The sequence below is a fragment of the Vombatus ursinus genome, unplaced genomic scaffold (genome assembly GCF_900497805.2).
Source record: "Vombatus ursinus unplaced genomic scaffold, bare-nosed wombat genome assembly UNPS02014807.1, whole genome shotgun sequence".
Classification (NCBI taxonomy): Eukaryota; Metazoa; Chordata; class Mammalia; order Diprotodontia; family Vombatidae; genus Vombatus; species Vombatus ursinus.
Genome location: NW_020954585.1, coordinates 1,311,261 through 1,330,384, shown reverse-complemented (window position 1 = coordinate 1,330,384; position 19,124 = coordinate 1,311,261). Strand labels below are relative to the sequence as shown.

Below are 19,124 nucleotides of genomic sequence, written 5' to 3'. Positions count from 1 at the left end.
CGGTCCTCAAGGCTTCTACACTTCTACCTTTGGGACACTCTCAGCTGAGAGCCTTGCCTCTTACTCTGCCAAGAAAATTGAATCTATTTGTCTTGGGCTTCCTCTCCTCCCCTTCTCTTCATCTCATAATCCCTTGACATCCCCCCCCCTTTTATCCAGTCTGTGATAATACAGTGGACCACCTTAACAAGGCCAATCACTCTACATGTACTTTTGATTCCATATTCCAATAGATTGCCTTATCAATTATCCTCTTCCATCCACTCTAATACTTGACCTCTCCCTATTTGTTCTTTTCCTATTACCTTTAAACATGCCCAGGTCTCCTAATCTTGAAAAGAAAAAAAATCACCTTCCCTAGACCCTACCAGTTCTTTCAGACTATCATTCTTATCTTTCTTTCTTTTTTTCATCCAAACCCCTGAAGTCATATTATTTCTTGTCGTTTCATTCATTCCTCAAACCTTTACAATTTGGCTTTTGAACTCCTCATTCAACTGAAACTGCTCTTTCCAAAGTTAAATTTTAATCTCCAAATCAAATCATCTTTTCTCAATCTTCATCCATCTTGACCTCTCAGCTTCATTTGACACTTTTATTTTTCATTCAGCAAAAAACCACCTTCTTATACTCCTACCTCCCCCACCCCAAATTGAGAAGAAAAGAAAAACAAAACCCATTATAAACACATTTAGTCAAAACAAATTTCCCCATTGACCATGTCCAAAAGAATTTGTCTCATTCTTCTCTCTTGATTCTTTCACCTCTCTATCAAGAAGCAACAGGTTGCATGTTTTATCATTAGTCCTCTGGAATAATGGTTGGTCATTACGCTGATAAGAGTTCCTAATTCTTTTAAAGTTTTTTTCTTTTACCCTGTTGTCATTATATAAATTTTTCTTCTGGTGATGTTCACAGCAGTCTGCATCAGTTCATACAAGGCTTCCCAAATTCTCAGAATCCTCCTTCATCATTTCTTACTGCAGAGTACTGTTCAATCACATGACTTGTTCATCTATTCGCAGTTGATGGACACCTCAGATTTCCTTTCTTTGTGACCTCAAAAAGAGTTATAAATATTTTTGTATATTCTTAATTGGTTTGTTTTCCTTAGAACTAATTCTTCCCTTAATTTCCTCCCTCTAAATCCCTCTCCCCCATTTCTCCCCTTTCTATTCTATTTCCAAGTTTCTCTGCAGCTCTGATGTTTTTATGAGGAATGCTTAGGAAGACCTGTATTTTATTAAAAATCCATCTATATACTTAGTTGTGCTGAGTAAGTTGTTCTTACTGGTAAGTATGTATCATTTGCCTTCTGGAATGTAGTTTTCCAAGTTCTCCACTCCGTGAGAGTAATGGCTGCTATCTCAATATTTGAATTTCTTCTTTCTGGCTACTTGCTGTACAGTACTTGCTGTACTGGCTACTTGCTGACCTAAAAGTTCTGGATTTTGGTTCCTGGAAGTTTTCATTTTGGAGTTCTTTCAGGAGATGATTATTATATTCTTTTTATTTCCACTTTGCCCTCTGGTTCTAAAAGATTTGTGCAGTTTTCTTTCAAGGTTTCTAGAAATATAATATCTAAACCCTTTTTTTTTTGTCTTGATGTTCAGATAGTCCAGTGATTCTTAATTTTTTCTCCTTGATCTTTTTTCCAGGTCGTTTGTTTTTGCTGTGATATATCTTACATTGTCTTTGTTTTTAATGTTTCTTGTTATGTCATGTAGTCATTTGGTTCATTTTGATTTTCAGAGAGTTTTTTGCTTGAGTAAGTTTTTATGCTTCTTGTTTGTACCAAGTTGTTAATTCTCTTTTCAATTCTTTCTTCCATAGTTCTCATTTCTTTTCCAGTTTTATTAACTCACGTGCTCTCATTCCATGTATAAAAACATTTTGTTATATCTTGCTTTATATTCTCCAAGAATTCTAGTTGAGTTTGTGCTCAAGCTGTGTTTTTCCTGAAGTTTTGCTTGTAGAAGTTTTGGAGTCATTCTTCTATGGATTTGTGTCTTGAGCTTCCTTGTCACCATAATAGCTCTTTGTAGTGGAATTCTTTTTTTGTTTGCTTCTTCCATCTTACTTCCTGACTTTAGACTTCATGTTAGAGCTGGGCTGTGCCAAACTTCTGGAGGGAGGGTTTGGGCTGGTTCTGTTGCTGCCTTTTTTGAGCTATTTATTGAGTGTTGTGTTATTCCAGGATCTCAGGGACAGACTAGGGACCTGCAGGATTTCAGTGCTCCCGAAGTAGTCTGATTCAGAACAAAGTCTGCTGCCCCTCTGATCTTAGCCTGGAGTTTGGTCTGAGCAATATTATATTATTGCTGCTGGCCTCTACCTCTACCAATCAGCTGAAAGCTATGTTGTTTTAGAGAGGGACAGCTTCCCTTGGGTCTGAGATTTCTACCCTGGTTATTCCTCTGCAGGCTGGGCTAGATCTTAGAACAGAGATTCTGCTCTGCTTCTAGGATCTGAGCCATACCCTTGTGCCTGTTTCAGAACTTCCTTCTTTCTCAGTACATAGTCCATGGCCTCTCTACCCAGGAACATCATCCCGTGCCCAAGTCTCCTATCTATTTATTCATTCATTCATTTCATTTAAAAGAATGTTTTTAGTTCCAAATTCTCTCTCTCCCTCCTGCCTTCCCCCTACCCATTGAGAAGACAAGCAATGTGATATCAATCATACATGTGAAGTAATGCAAAACATTTCCAGATTAGCCATGCTGCAAATAAATAAATAAATAAACAATAAACAAAAACTATAAAGTGAAAAAAATATGCTTCAATCTTCATTCAGAGTTCATCAGTTCTCTGGAAATAGCATTTTTTATCATGGTTCCTTTAGAATTGTTGTAGATCATTGTATTTATTGATCAGAGTAGTTTTGTTTTTCACATTTGATTGTCATTCCAATGTTGCTGTTACCATGTACAATGTTTTCTTGGTTCTGCTAATTTCACTTTGTATCCGTTCATATAAGTCTTCCCAGATTTTCCTGAAACCATCCTGCTCATTATTTCTTATAGTACAACAATATTCCATCACAATCACATACTACAACTTCTTTAGCCATTTCCCAATTGGTAGACAGCCCTTCAATTTCCATTTCTTTACTACTGGGTCCCCTTCTCAATCCTCCCTCCATCTTTGACTGGGAACTGGTTAGTGGGCAACAAAACTGCTAGGTGGCCACTATATCCACTGCAGTATCCCATTATGGGTCTGGTGGTGCCATGGTAGGGGTCTACACATGGCTCCTGTTTGTACAGCCTCTGCCTGGGCACCGGAGTGCTCCCCACACCAGTTTGCTCCTTGTCCGACTCCATCTCTAGTGTCCAAAGATCTTTGCTGATCTGATCTGGAAAAATGTAACTTTTTCTGGATTTTCACATCAGGATTCAGTCTGATGCATTCTCTAGGTCTGTTTGGAGGAATTTTGTGGAAATAAGCGCAGCTATACTATTTCCTACTATTGTGCCATCTTGGCTCTGCCTTCTCTTTGGTTTTTCATATAACTCTCTTGATTTTCCTCCTATCTGTCTAACCACTCCTCATTTTTCCTTCCTGTTTTATTATCCATATCATGTCTCCTAACTATGGGTGTTCTGTGAGGCATTATCTTAGGCCCTTTTCTTTTCTCTTTTTTGTTTTGTGTTTTTCTTAGGCCCTTTTCTGTCGCTCCACTCTTTCTGTTGGTAACCTCATCGGCTCCCATGGGTTTGATTATCTTAGTGTATTTATTAAGGGCTTACTATATACCCAGTGCTGGGCTAGGAGGTAGGGATTAAAAAACAAAAGCAGACCAGTTTGTAGCCTCAAGCAACTTATATTCTAGCAGTGGAAACAGCATGTGCCTATGTAGGCATGTACAGAACACATCCATAGGGATGTAAAACACATAAAGCAAGTGCAGGGTAACCTTGGAGGAGGGGAAGGTGCTAACAGGAGGGGAACAGGAAAAGCCTCATGTAAAAGTAAGGCCTGAAGCTGAGTCTTGAAGGAAATAGGGGATTTCAGCGTGCAGTAAGAACATTTCAAACTTGGGGAACATCTAGTGCAAAGGAAGATAGAGCGACATAGGTGAGTAACAAGTAAGCCATTGTGACTAGATGGTCGAATACATGGAGTAATGTGTAAGAAGACAGAAAAGGAAAGATGGTGCCAGGCTGTGGCGAACTTTAAATTCCAATTAGGAAAATCCCTTTGGCAGCTATATGAGGATGGAGCAGAGGGAAGAGGGGCATGAGGGAAGAGGGGCATGAATGAAGGGGAGCAACTAAGGCTTATTGCAGTGAGATGGTCCATTTGAGAGAGAACAAAGGCCTAAACTAGGGTGATGGTTCTGAGTAGAGAAGAAAGGATACGATAAATGAGAGAAATTTGGAGACAAACACATCAAGACTCGAAAACTAATTGAATATGTGAAGTAAGAATGAAGAGTCAAGAATAACGCCAAAATTGTGAACCATGGTGACCAGAAGGGTGGTGGTGTCCTGTATAGTCATCGGGAAGTTCAGAATATGGGTTTGGAAGAAAAGATAACGAGCTTTGTTTTGGACATGAAGAGTTTGGGATGTTTAAAGGATGTCCAGTTTGAAATTTCCACTAGGTACTTATTGGTGCAAGAATGGAACCAGGGAGGAAGACTAGGGGTAGATAGAGAGATCTGAGGATTGTCTGCACAGAGATGAAGAGTTAAACTCATGGAAGCTGATGAGGCAAGGAAAATTATAGAGAGAAGGGAAGAGGTACCAGGACAGAGTCTTGAGGAACACCCCCCAGCTAGTGTGCTTGGCCTGGATGATTCTGTGAGGAATGTGGAGCTCTTCCTTCTTTTTTGCTGGCACGATAGTGAAGTTTCTCTAAGGTAATTTTTTTTACCTCCACACATATTTTTTTCCCCTGTAAAAATCTGGTAGATGACCACCCATCTTCTGAATTATTTATTCTTTGTGAAAATTTTTATTTCTTCTCTGGTATAATTATCTGCTTTTTAGCTGAAGAGTATTGGTCTCATTTATTCTTTCTAGACCAACAGTCTAATTTCTCTTCTAAAGGACTGAGAATGCTTTTGGTGTTCAGTAAGTAATAGATTTTAACTGTTATGTTATGCAACTTTCTTTTCCACTTGGAAAGAAGTTCCATCTGCATCATTTTCTGCTAGTTGAAAGAATGGGAATATGAAGCAAGTGAATTGAGACCTCCCAAATGGCATGGCAGAAAACTACTGTAAGACTAGTTTCTGGTTATTATTTTTTAATCTCAATTATGCTTACCTAGAGGCCATGTGTTTCATCATGCTACTGAAGGTTTTATTTGGAATTCTAATTCAGAAGCTATCTTGACAGTGGTATAAAGATAGAATAAAAATTGGATGATTATATAAATAAGATGTTTCTAGTCATTCACATATTACTTTGAAGGTTGAAGGAAGGAGAATAGAAATAGATATTAAATCTAGGACATATAGTTTAGGTTTATACTACCCTAAAACATATACTTTATTGCTATGAATTAAACTTCTTTCATAAAAATTGTCTGATCTGGAGGAAAAACTTATTTGCCTTATCAGCTTTATAATTACGTGCCAAAAAGATTTTTGCATATGTGCTTATTATCAATACCTGATGAGTGGAAAAGGCTACAAGGTAATTGCTAAAGCATTTCGAATGTGCAGAACTAAAGCAGACAGAAGTCAGTCGAGAGCAGGAAAGGAAAACATGTGGATAAGTTGTTTGCTCTTTGTGTTTTCAAAATAATCGTTTTAGTTTTCACATGTTTGGTTTCTCTTACAGTGTATAAAATCAGCAGAGTTGGTTGGAACATTTGTCAACCCTGAGGTGTTTCTGAAGTTAATCTTGCCAGCACTGAAAAAATCTCTTCGTCCATCTTGCCTTATGGTCCTGGCTGCAGTTATTAGAGGCTGTTCAAGACAATCCCTTAAACCTCATCTAAATAACCTTGCCAGCTACCTGTCACAGACACAGATTTGTCAAGGATCTGAAGATGTAAGCATATGCACAAAATGGTGGGAAATGGGAAAATGTCAGTTAAGCATTTGGTGAGAAGCATTTGGTATTGCTATGCATTTTGTCAATACATAAATATGATTATTGGAATATTTTAGCATTCACACTGGATCTGTGTCAGGCCATCAGTTCTCTCTGGCTTTAGTGAGCTTTTCATTGGCGTTAGGGTGCTTTTTCACCAGAGACAGTGTGGTGTCTTGGAAAAAATAATGTATTTGGAGTCAGGTCTGGATTTGAATTTGTAGGTTTGACAAGTATCATCCAGTGATCATAGACAAATCGTTTTACTTCTCTAAAACTCATCTGCATCTGTTAAAGGGGATAATAATTCTTGTACCACCCATCTCACCGAATTGTTATGGAGAAAGCTTTTTTAAAAAATATAAAGTATTATTAAAATGTGAGCTACTCTTATTGATATATTGAAAGTTCCATGACTTTATCAGTATAACATCTATCCTAATTTTATACTGATTTCTTCTCAGCATAGTCTTCAGCAAATCTAATCCTATCTCTCTCATAAGAATCAGTATGGTACAAGTGAAAGAAGCCTAGATTTGAAATCAGAGAATATGGGTTTGAATCCTGTTACTCAGTTATTATCTGTATTATTATGGGCATTATCTTTCACACCCCTAAGACTTTAGTCTCCTTATCTGTGAAATAAGGGGGTTTTGAACTAAATGACCCCTCAGGTCCCTGCTAGAAATCTTTGTGATTCACATTGAATTCTGTCCACATTGTATGAATTGCTGTGTCCAAAAAGCTCTTCAACTGGTAACCAGCTTTCTAGTGAGAAGCTTCCTCACTTATAGCTAGCGTTCAGATGACAGTCCGTAACTATCTTGGTAGGACCTTCCAGACATTGTGTTCTGCTGACATATCCTGCAAAATCTGAGGATCAACCTACATTTCTGCAATAAGGCACTGGGTGAGGGTGATTCATGATTTATTATTAACATGCTAATTAAATATTTATTAAGTACTTTCTCATGTTTATGTCACTGTAGTTGTCATTGGGATCCAGAGGTAAAAATGAGACAGTCTCTGCCTTCAAGGAGCAACTCCTTTATCTCCCTAACATCTGTATGAAAAAGTTAAGACTCTACTTCCTTATTCACATTCTACAGATGAAGAAGCTTATACACCAAAAATCCAAGCACACTCAAAATTACATAGACACCACCATAGCCATAACTAAATTCCATTTTGGACCACTACTATAAGATTAAGAACAAATCTTTGCCTATACCTAGTCACTCCAAATTAACCAATTAACTACCACTTTTACATTATTTCATTATCCAAATTAATATGCTACCCTAATGAAGTGTTTAAAATGAACAAGCCTGATAAATTAACCAGTTTTTATAAAATTTGTATTTAGTTATTGTGAATTTGCTTAATTTTAAATTATGTTGTTAATGCATCATAACCTAAACTGGTAATTTTTAGTTGCTTTCTGTTGAAAAAATTGCTTTGTTTTTGTTAAAGTATAATACACTTAATATCTGAAAATCTATTCATAGGATCAGTTTTATAATATGCCTTGGCCTCGTCAATTGAGACAACGACTTGCCAGCTTTTCCACTATATGTTAAGACTGTGTCATATGCCATAAGAATTTGGCATTTGTGCCTGATTAGAAATTCAGTGTTGTTTTGAGACTTTGTTGATTGACTACTGGGATAAAAAGTAGTCATTAAATAATGCAAGGTACCATACTAAGAGATAAATTCTTACTGACTTTGTCATTGCATAATGGCCATCAAATCTATTAACCAGTCTCAATTTCTGAAATGTTAATACTGGAGTACATTTTAATGATTTTTTTTTTTTAAGGCAATTGAGGTTAAGTGACTTCAGGGTCGGTGCTCTTTCTAGTGTGCCACCTAGCTGCCCCAATTTTAATGATTTTTGTTAAACATGGAAAATAATCTGTTTCAGTCATGTAATGTTATAACATGAATCATTAATTTTTTAACTTTTCTTAGCTTGTCCTGAACATAGTCTAAGTTCTGCTCAGGCAGATTACATGATCTCACTTTGCCATTGTTTGTGGGTTGTCTTTTTGTTTGTTTGTTTTTTGCCAGACAATTGGGGTTAAGTGACTTTCCCAGGGTCACATAGCTAGTGTCAGGTGTCTGCAGCTGGTTTTGAACTCAGGTCCTCCTGACTCCAGGACCAGTGCTCTATCTATTCACTGCGCCATCTAGCTGCCCCTTTTTGTTTGTTTTTAATTCTTTTAATTCTTTTGTCTACATTTGGGAACTGCAAATTCTTGCCCTTTCTAAAAATGTTCTGGAAGTATACAATTTACAAGTCTCACAGGTGTCAAAAAAATGCCTTGCATTAAAAATTTTTAATCAGGAAAAATGTACTTTGTATGTCATGTTGGTCCGCCCAAAATTTCATCACTTAATCAGAAATGATAATCTTCAAGGTCAGAGAACATGTTCTATCTTCAGCTTTGATGGTTTGTCCACTAAAAAACAAATTTTCCAGACCATTTTTCTTAACAGTCACGTTTCTAAAAATTCACCTCATTCATGCAGTTTTTTTAACTACTTTAATTTCATCACTTAATTATGTAAATATGTTTTTGACACTCAAATACCCCCAAAGAGTATTAAGGAGATAGGGTATTATAAATATGGACATAAATTTCTGATCCATTTAAAATGAAACTTAACATTTTTCGTAGAAAAAAAACAAGACTGTTCAAATGTCCTGCGATAGCTTGGTCTAAAGCAATTCTGTTTCAAAGCTGGAGCAAAGGCCCAAGCATTTTGTAATGAGATTTTTTTTTTTTAAGGAAAACAAAGCTACCAGAAAGTTAATTTATTTCATGTAAGTTAAGAAAAGCTTTTTAGAGAAAACTGAAAAGAAAATTCACATATAAAAACAAACCATTAGTAATTCATAGAGGTACATTTTAAATGAAGGGCCCAGTCAGGGCCCTTTAAATGGAGGCTTCCTTTATTGTTGGCTCTAAGTGTAAGTTTTGGTAAAAGGCACTTTCCCAGGGGTGTGGAGCCAAGTCCTGCACCTGGGGCTTAGCTGAAAGAAAGGAACTTGATCCTTTTCTTTGAAATATGTTTGTTTAGGGACAGGCAAGTGAAATAAGGAAATTGTGTGATAACATAAACATTTATTCCAGTTTAACTTAAGGAAAACAATGGTTTGGTTTTTTTGGTTTTTTTTTTTTTGACACATTTACCATTACTACACTGTTAAAATCTCCTCCTTTGTACACAGACTCCAAGTGTACAAGTCTTGGACAATTTCAAATATCTCATTTAATCAGTACACAAATAAAATGGTATTCCTGCTGTGATTTTTTTTGAAAGACATTGAAAATTCACTGATTAAAACTTTCTTATTACAACTAGGAAAAATTAGAATTTTATTTAAAAATATATAATTATTTTCACCCAAAAGATATTTTTGGATCGATTCATTTTCAAATGATGACGTTCACCTGTTGAAAGCTCACATATATTCGTGTTTGTGTGTGTATATATATTACAATAGGTGGAGTATGTATATTTCATAAGCCCTTAAATTTGCATGTGTAATTAGGTAATGTAACGAAAGCTAACAATGGCATCTACTTTTTTAAAAACTGTATTTATTTCCTCTTAATTTATAATTTGATAGCCACTCAAGTAAGCCAAACAGTTTTACTTATGTCAGGACCTGAAAAGCATTATTGTGATATGAAAGAAAATCAGGCAGAGTACATGTGGGCAAATAATAATTCAAATAAAAAGGGGAAAATAAAACTTAAAATAGAAAACAATAATGTGGACACATTTTAGCTCTGGTCTTTAGCATTTCCAGGTCTAGTAATCTCAGATCCAAATCTATAGCAAGCCTCAAAATTCCCTTTTCCATCACAGGTATGCTTTGTGGGTTAGGGTTGATGTTCCATCCAGATCCTGGCCTTGTTACTGTGTACAGCACTAATTTGATGTGGGCTGTCAACATTGATTTGTTATTGTTTAATGCTGCGTGCTTTTGTGGAGGGAAATGGGCAAAAGCAAATAACTTTGTGCCCTACTGGATTTTTAAATTTAATTACCATGATTATTATAGTTACTTTGAAGGCGGATAAGTGACATAGTAGATAGAATGTCAGATATAGAGTCAAGAAGACCTACGTCTGAATCCTGCATCAGACACTTACTAGCCACATGACTTCCAGCAAATATACCTTCTGTCATCCTCAGTTTCCTTATCTGGGTATATTATAGCACCTACTTCACAGCATTGTTGGGAGGATCAAATCAAATGAAATCATATATTTAAAGCACTTTTTGAACCTTAAAGCATTTTAATATTTTTAAATATTAATATTTATTTTAAATTGTTATTTAATTTGAAATTAATTAATATTTTAGAATGACATTCTAGAGCAAGCTCATATTATCTGGTCTTGTTTTATGGAAGAAAAAACTGGCCGTTAATAAGCTTTAGCAATTTATCTAAAGCTAAAAAGTTAGTGAAAAAGCTGAAATGTAGAATCAGGACATCCCAAATCCTAGTCCAGCAGTTATTTCCCCACTACTCTACATCGTCCTTCAATCAATCAATAGCATTTATTGAACCAGTATAATAATGATGATGATGATGATGATGATGATAATCATAAAGTCATAGGATTTTAAGCTGGAAAGGGATGTTATCAACTGATATAATATTCCCTTGTTTTACTGACTAGGAATCATACTCAGATTGACTTACACAAGATCATATGATTTAAACTAAGCTGTCATATATGATTTTAAATGCCTAATTTTATTACTTGCATACTTTTTATAGAGCCATTATATGGAGCAGTTGCTTTGTTGTGTACAAGCGTTACTCCAGGTGGGTCAGGAAGATTGCAAAGAATCAAGTTTGCAGCTCATGGAAGTTTTGGTGACAGTCATGGCTGTCTCAGGTGCCGCAGGCCTTCGTGAAAAGGTGAGTTTAATTGAGAACTCCCTTCATTGCCTCTTGACAAGATGAAGCTTACTACTAGAAAGATGATTATTTCTCCAAATGAAAAGGAACTATCTTCTATAAATCTTTCCTGATCTTGAGTTTCAAGCCTCAGGCACACATGACTCAAACTGACTAGCAAAGATTAAAGAATTTAGAACATTTGGAATGAGTCACTCAAGATGTGGCCTTAGGGTATACATAGAATTTTATATAGCCTCCAACTGCCATTTATTTTAGTATCTAAGAGTGAAGACAAAATTAAATTGGAATTTTAATTTTGGAGTCTTTTGCAAAAGAAGCATGTAAAAAAAAAAGCTGCCATAAACTTTTTTCTGTACATTTAAATTTTCATTAAAAAAGAAAAAATACTTACTTTATGGCTGAATGTCTAGAGAAGAAAATGATATGATTTCCCCACTCCATTGTGACCCAGTTTTAGAAAATAATTTTTTCTCCATTGTTTATGGATGTGCACAGATATGTAATAGACATACATAAACACACACACATAACATACATACATACATATACACTAACCTCTGAACTTCCTCCAGACTTTCAATTCTGTCAGAATCAAAAGGATTTACTGGAATGAGATGTCATTTTCCCTGTTTTAATCATATGCTGTTTTCAGACTGAGAAGCATGTTTTTTCCTGCTGTTTTTCTCTATTTCCTGACTGACCTTAGGCAATTTTTCTGTGAAACCTAGTTGTTCTGCTATTAGCATGACAAAGTGAGACCTTCCCATAGAATTTATAAGACCTGTTGTGCCCAACTTGGAACTTTGTATTTTAGGAATCTCATTGCATTCTCTCACCTGTTTGGTACCTGTTTAAACTTTGTTTCATTTCTGTTTTTACAAACAGCCTTCCTAAAGGGCATATGTCTTAGGAGACAGGTTGTCACTGATAGGGCCATAAATACTCGCAAAAGATAGACCCTGGAAATATATGATGCCTAGAAGCAATAGAGAAGGAAGTTGAACAGCCATCAAATTAAGAAGCAGATTTTGAAAAACAGACTGGGTGAGGCCACCAAGGAGTTACCATCTGGGGGACTTGAATACTTCCTAATATTTTTAAACCCTGAGGAAAAGGAGGAAAAGATACAAGTTAAAATGAGGCCTACTTTATCAATGGGACATCTTTAATGCATTGCCCCCGGCTTTAGAAACTGACTAAAGTCCTTTTGACTTCACAGTCCAGGAAGAGGCGAAAGAGCTAAATAAAGAAAAAAAAAAATCACTTTGGTGAATCTGTTGTTTGATGTTACCCAGATGAAGAATTTTTAAAATGTGAACTTCCCTCTCTCTTTAAACGTCTGAATTCTTGGTGGGTTGTTTGGTTTGGAGGTTGTCTTGGTGGTGGGAAGAAGAGCAGTTTATGCCCACATCCTTCAAAAATGACAATTTTCTTGTAGTTCTGTGTTGCAAATTCAGAGTGAAAATGATGTATAATACAATACTGTCCCACAAAATACTTTGGATTTGTGTAGAATTGCTTTTTTCTTCAATTTTTTTTTATTCTTAATCGAAACAACAACAAAAGCATTTCTGTACATGTAACAATACAAAAATTGGATTCTCTATGAAACTGTGAATCTATATTCATACCACTTACTTTTTAGAAGTATATAACATATTTTATGCATTCACACAGGTGGTGCAATGGATAGAGCATCAGGCCTGAAGTCAGGAAGACCTGAGTTCAAATTTGATCTCAGACACTTACTAGCTGTATGATACTGGGCAAGTCACTTAACCCTGTTTGCCACAGTTTCCTCATCTGTAAAATGAGCTGGAGAAGGAAATGACAAACCATTCCAATATCTTTGCCCAGAAAACCCCAAATGGGGTCATGAAAAGTCAGACACAACTGAAACTACTGAACAAATACATTGCTTTCAAAACTATCCTGTTTGTCTGTGCTTCCTCCTAAACATCTTTCTGTTCTTTTCTGTGCAAAATGTTTCAGTGGTCCTCTTTTTTGGCAATGCTGTTGGTAGCCTATCCCTCTCTAATTAACCAAGGGAAAGAAAGAATGAATAAAAATCTCTTGTAACAAATGAGCATAGTCAAGGAAACCAAATCCACACAGTGGCCATGCCCCAAAATGGATATATCTTTCTGCTCCTTGTGTCCATCACCTCTCTGTCAGAAATAAATAGTGTGCTTCATTGTGGGTCCTCTGAAGACATGGTTGGTCATTGCTTTGATCAGAGTTGAGTTTCTGCAAGGTGTTTGTCTTTACAGTGTCACTGTCCTTATATATATTGTTCTGATTCTGCTGTTTTCATTCTGTGTCAGTTTATACACTCCTAGGATTCTCTGAAATTGTCTCTTTCATCATTTCTTCTGATGAATAATGTTCCTTTATATTCATATACCACAGTTTGTTCAGCCATTCCCCAGTGGTCTAAAAGATGATCTAAAGCACACTCTTAGATTTAATTCTTTGTTTTTCTTACCCCCTTCCCCCCATCCCCCTTTTAATCTCCCCTTCAGGATCCAGAGGTTTGTTTTCCTTGTGACCATTCCCTCCGCAGTATTATGCTTCCTCTTAATCTACTTTCTTCCCTATCCCTGCTTGTTTCTCTGTTTAGTTTGATGTATTTCTAGATCAAACTATTTGTGTGAATTCGTGTGTGTTCAACCCCCTTTTGTCCCTTTCAGATAAAGGTGAAATCTATCTGATGCCTGCTCTTCCCATCCTTTCTTCCATGTTTATATCTTCTTCTCAAACATCCTAGTTATGAGAAATACCAAGTTGCATCCCTTTTGTCTTTGTTTCTACTATATACCTTCTTTCTTCCCTCAAAAGAGAACTAATCCACCACCCAGGACCCCCATTTTTCTTATTTAATTCCCTCGGTACCCTTCAAAGACATGAAGGTTCTGAAGGTTGATACATTTCTACTTTTCCTGTAAGAATATTAGCACTGGCTTATCATACAGTTCTTTCCAGTTACTCAAGTAAATTTGCCTTTCTAGGATTCTTTTGTGTTTGTGTTCCAGAATTCCTACTCTGGTTTGGTCTTCTCCTCAGAAATGCTTGAAAGTCCTCTAGTCCATTAAAAATCTATTTTTTTTTTCCTGCTGTTGGATTTTACTCAGTTTTACAAGATGAGTTATTCTTGGTTGTAAGCCAGTATCTTTTCCTTTTGGAATATTGCATTCCAAGATTTTTCATTTATAGTAAAAAGCTGCCAGGGCTTGTATGATCCTTCATGTAGTTCCTTGGCACTTGAACTGCTTCTTTCTGGATATTTGCAGTAGTTTTTCTTTTATATAGGAACTTTGTATTTTGGCTGTGGTATTTCTGGAACCTTTCCTTTTGGGGCTCCTATTAGGGAGTAATTGGTGGATTCTTCCTATCTTTACTTTGCCCTCTGGTTGAATAGATCTAGGCAGTTTTTGGTTTTTTGTTTTTTTTTTCTTAAAATTTTTCAGGGAGTTCAGTGATTTTTAAATGATTTCTCTTTGACCAGCTCTTAAGTCAATTGTTTTTGATATTCGTTTCCTTCTCTTTTTTCCCATTCTTTTAATTTTCTTCTAATACTTCTTGCTGTCTTATGAAGTCATTGATTTTTATTTGGTCTATTCTAGTTTTCAGGGAGTTTATTTCATAGGTAAGGTTTACCACTTTCTCTTCTAAGCTTTTTATTCTTCTTTCCACCAAAGATTATTTCTTTTTTTTTTAACCTCTTAATTTCTTTTAAATATTCATGTAGTCCTTGTGGAAAATCTATTTTTTTCTTTTGATTCTATATTTGCAGTTGTTGTGGAGTTGTTTTTTCTCTTGGGGAGCTGTCTGTATTTGTGGTGATATTTTATACTGGTGTTTGATTTACTTATCTCTCCAGCTTTAGTTCCTATCTTTGGGTTTTGTTTTGTTTTGGTTTTGGTTTTTTACCAGAGCTAGGTTCTATCCCCTGTTATTGAGTGAGGTGATTTGCTCTGGTTGGTTTTATCCCGGATTCCCTAGGTTTCTATACTCACCTCTACCTGTGGGGAGTTCCCCACCCCCCATCCTACCCAGTCTTTGAGGCTCAAATCTTCATTGCCTCCTCTGGCATCTGAGGACTGTGTGTTGGGGACGTCAGGGAAATTGGGTCTGGGATATTAGGTTTGAACGCTCTGGCACCACACCGGTTGTTGATCACTGTGCTATTGCTCCCTTAGAACTTCTAACCCCATCCTGGGTTTTCTAACCACCATAGGGCTTTCTTTTTCTTTTTTTTATTAAATAAATTTATTTATTTTTAGTTTTCAACATTTACTTCCACAAGATTTTGAGGTCCAAATTTTCACCCCATCTCGCCCCTCCCCCACCCCAAGATGGCATGCATTTTGAATACCCCTTCCCCTAGTCTGCCTTCCCTTCTGTCTCTCCCCCCCTTCTCTTATCCCCTTCCCCTTCTGTTTTCCTGTAGGGCAAGATAGATTTCTGTACCCCATTTCCTGTATTTCTTATTTCCCAGTTGCATGTGAAAACATTTTTTTAAACGTGTTTTTAAAACTTTGGGTTCCAAATTTTCTCCCCTCCCTCCCCACCCACCTTCATTGAAAAGGCAAGCAATTCAATATAGGTTATACATGTGCAGTTATGCAAAACACTTCCGTAGTAGACGTGCTGTGAAAAACTAACTCTATTTACCTTAATCCTATCCTGCCCCCTCATTTATTCTATTCTTTCTTTTGACCCTGTCCCTCCTCAGAAGTATTTGTTTTCTGATTACCCCCTTTCCCAATCTTCTCTCCTCTCTATCATCCCCCTACTCTCTTGTCCCCCCCCCCCATTTTCCTGTAAGGTAAAACAGATTTCCATACCCAATTGAGTGTGTGTGTTATTCCCTCCTTAAGTCAAATCCTATGAGAATAAGATTCACTAATTCCCTCTCACCTTCCCCCATTTCCCCTCTATTGTAAGAGCCACCCTAGGGCTTTCTTAGGGGATCATTCTACTCTTGTTCTCTCTGGATACCACCCTTGCAGTCTATTTATTTCCCATCTCTATTCGGATTGTTACTTGATTTGTGGGAGGAATCCCTTTTCTTCCATCACTGGCCTTCTAGCTGACTTTTTATACAGTTCTCAGGTGGAAGAAGTCACTTATTGTGGTTTCTTAATGGATTTCTTGATCATTTTTTGGTCTGGTGCAGACTTCATGGTTTTGCTGTAGTATATGTGTTGGAGCTGGGGGTCTGCCTCCTCCTCAGGCAGCTATATTGGTCAAAATCCTCATCTATTTAAAACTGTAATAATTATAGATGGGCAAATGATAATTTTAAAATGTTAATATTGAGGGTGATTTTTCATTTTTAAAATCATTTTTTATTGATATCTCTTGTTTTTTCATCACTTACATTTCCCTGTGTATTCATCCCCCTTTCCCCCATCCTAGCGAGCCATCCCACATAACAAAGAATATTCTTTAAAAAAAAAAAAAAGAGGGGGTGTGAGAGAAGAAGAAGAAAAGAAAAAAAAAATCAGCAAAACCATTCAGTACATCAGAAAAAATTATGCCATGTTCCACACCTGTGGACCTCTCATCTCTGCAAAGAAAGGGGGAGATATCCTCTCCTATCTCTTCTTTGGAGTCATTCTTGTTCTTTGTAATTTTCCAACTTACATTTTTTGGCTTTTTTGTGTTGGGGGTGGGGGCAGGTGTATATGCCTGGCAGTGCTAGGGCATGATTATTTGTCAGAAGCCGCATGGAGTAGTGAATAGGGTTCAAATCCTGCCTCAGACACTTAATAGCTGTGTGATCCTGATCAAATCACTTAGCTTCTCTGGGCTTCAGTTTCCACATTTGTTAAATGAAGGAGTTAGACTTGATGGCCTCTGAGGGCCCTTCCAGCTCTAAATCTATGATCCTGCAGTTCTTTGGTCTTCCTCGTTTCTTATGTAAATGTGACATAATGTAATTTGTGTGAATGTAAATGCACTCTCACATGCTTAATAAAGATGTGACTGCACCAAAAGATTCCCTAATCTCAAACACTGGGACTACTCCAAGGTTTTATGTTTAACAGGTTCAGGAGACAATGAACTTATTAGCTCTGATTCAGAAATGGGATGGAACCCTAGATCTCTATCAGCAGCACATGGATCATCTTATGGAATGGCTGACTTCATCACATCAGGATTGGAGCTGTCATTCAGTTGAACTGCGACAGTTTGAAGTAGTTGTCACTCAGTCAGGTAAGCTCTCCTTCCCCCCCCCCAAAATGGTTACTCTATGGAGATAAGAATTTAAGATATCGAGAAACACCTTAAATTATTATCACTGTTAAGGGAAATTTTCTTGTTATACTTTATTAACTTTATAGGCATGGTTGATATCAATTCTGTTTAACATTTGTGAATTTCTCAAGAAAAAAGGCAAACTTTTCCTTTTTGTTTGTGGTGATTATCTAGCCATTTTGTCTGATGGAATTGTGTGATTTGTTCCTTTAAAAATATCAGTTGTTTCTTGCTGAAATTTTGTTCCTGTATTCTGAAAAAGATGAAGAGTGGAATAAATTTAATGTAGTTGATAGAATATATGCTTTAGTTATATGTTTCTAATGTTAAACCTTGAGAATATTTTAATCTTTTATTTTATTTAAGTATTATCTTAAACATATGCGTAGCTTAGCATCCCAACAAAACTGAATTTATCAGTCCATTAAATTTTGTATGTAAGTAGGTAGTTGCAGGAATGCTTTTCTCTGTCACCCTAATTAACTTCTGTTATAATCCAGATCTGAAATTTTAGAAACATTTCCCCAGAAATATATAATATTTTTATGGTGCTTTGATTGCATAGTTTTAAAGTAAACATTTCAAAATTTAGAATTCTGTGATGTCATCAAATAACCTGCACATAATATTTCTGGATGTTATATACATATATAATGTGTATATGTATTTGAATTTTTTTAAAATGTGTGCCAAGTTTAATTAAAATCTTATCTCTTTTTAAACCATAACCTTCCATAAAGCTTTCCCCACTTCTCTATTTCATCCAAGTAATTTTTCCTACCAACTTTTTGGATTGTAAGAACATTGATACTAACTATAAAGAATACATAAAATTCAAACATATTAAAATAATTTACATATTATTTGTCAGTTATTTTGAACAATATATGAATTAATCATTTAGAATTTAAAGAAGCCTGGGAAAATCTCTTGTAAAGAGGCAAAATTGCCACATAATGATGTATAATGAGGTTCAGTCTTACATGATATTGAAAGAGCTAGAACTAGAACTCACAAAATTCACCTAAATTTCCAGCATTGATTAGGCATGCAGTTTCTATAGTTTATACCTTATTAAACATTAGTTATGTGTGTGTGTGTTAAGGATAGAGGAAAAGGCATTTGCCATTCAGAAACGGAAGCCCATGATAAAGCCCTCCTCTCCAGGCATTTCCAGTCTTGGGGTAGATTGGGGGAAGAGGGAGTGTAAATCCACTTCTAATTTCTGCACAATTTAAAATCAAGGAACGGGAAAAAGAAAATTCCTTTTTTTTAATCTTTTTTTAAATTTCTTCTTTTTTTTGGTTAATTTATTTTGATTTATCAACAATCACTTCCATAAACTTTTGATGTTTAAATTTTTCTCCCCCTCCCCAACTCTCTCCCGAAGATGGCATGCTATCTGATGTAGGCTATACATATACATTCCTATTAAACATATTTTCGTATTAGTGATGTTGTAAGTAGAGATTAGAACCAATAGGAGGAACCACCAGAAAGAGGAAACAAAATACAACGGAAGAAAAAAATAGCAAATAGTATGCTTCGATCTGCATGCAAGCTCCATAGTTCTTTCTTTGGATGTGGATAGCATTTTCCATCCTGAGGCCTTTGAAGATGGTCTTAGATACAAAGAAAATTCTTAATGTGGAAATTTTAAAATATGATAGAAGATAATATCTATTTGTTTTCATTTAAATGTTAAATGCCTCAATAAAGACAAACAAGTGCAGTTTATAGAAAAGAAGAGGTGATTAGTATCTGGTGCAGTCCTTGAAGGCTTGGTAGGACTTTGGTAAATGAATCAGTCAGTCAGTCAGCAAGGAGTTATTAAATTCTCCCTATGTGCTAGTTTGAGGG

General features: G+C 36.1%; 1 protein-coding gene across 1 annotated transcript in view; it reads left to right on the top strand.

Moving 5' to 3' along the window:
* Positions 1 to 19,124, top strand: part of LOC114051907 (dynein assembly factor 5, axonemal-like) — a 71,710-nt gene that overhangs the window by 29,408 nt on the left and 23,178 nt on the right. The window contains exons 6-8 of the mRNA XM_027874297.1: positions 5,796 to 6,008; positions 10,854 to 10,997; positions 17,054 to 17,222. Coding sequence (XP_027730098.1) covers positions 5,796 to 6,008; positions 10,854 to 10,997; positions 17,054 to 17,222 — 526 coding nt within the window. The remainder of the gene's footprint in view (positions 1 to 5,795; positions 6,009 to 10,853; positions 10,998 to 17,053; positions 17,223 to 19,124) is intronic.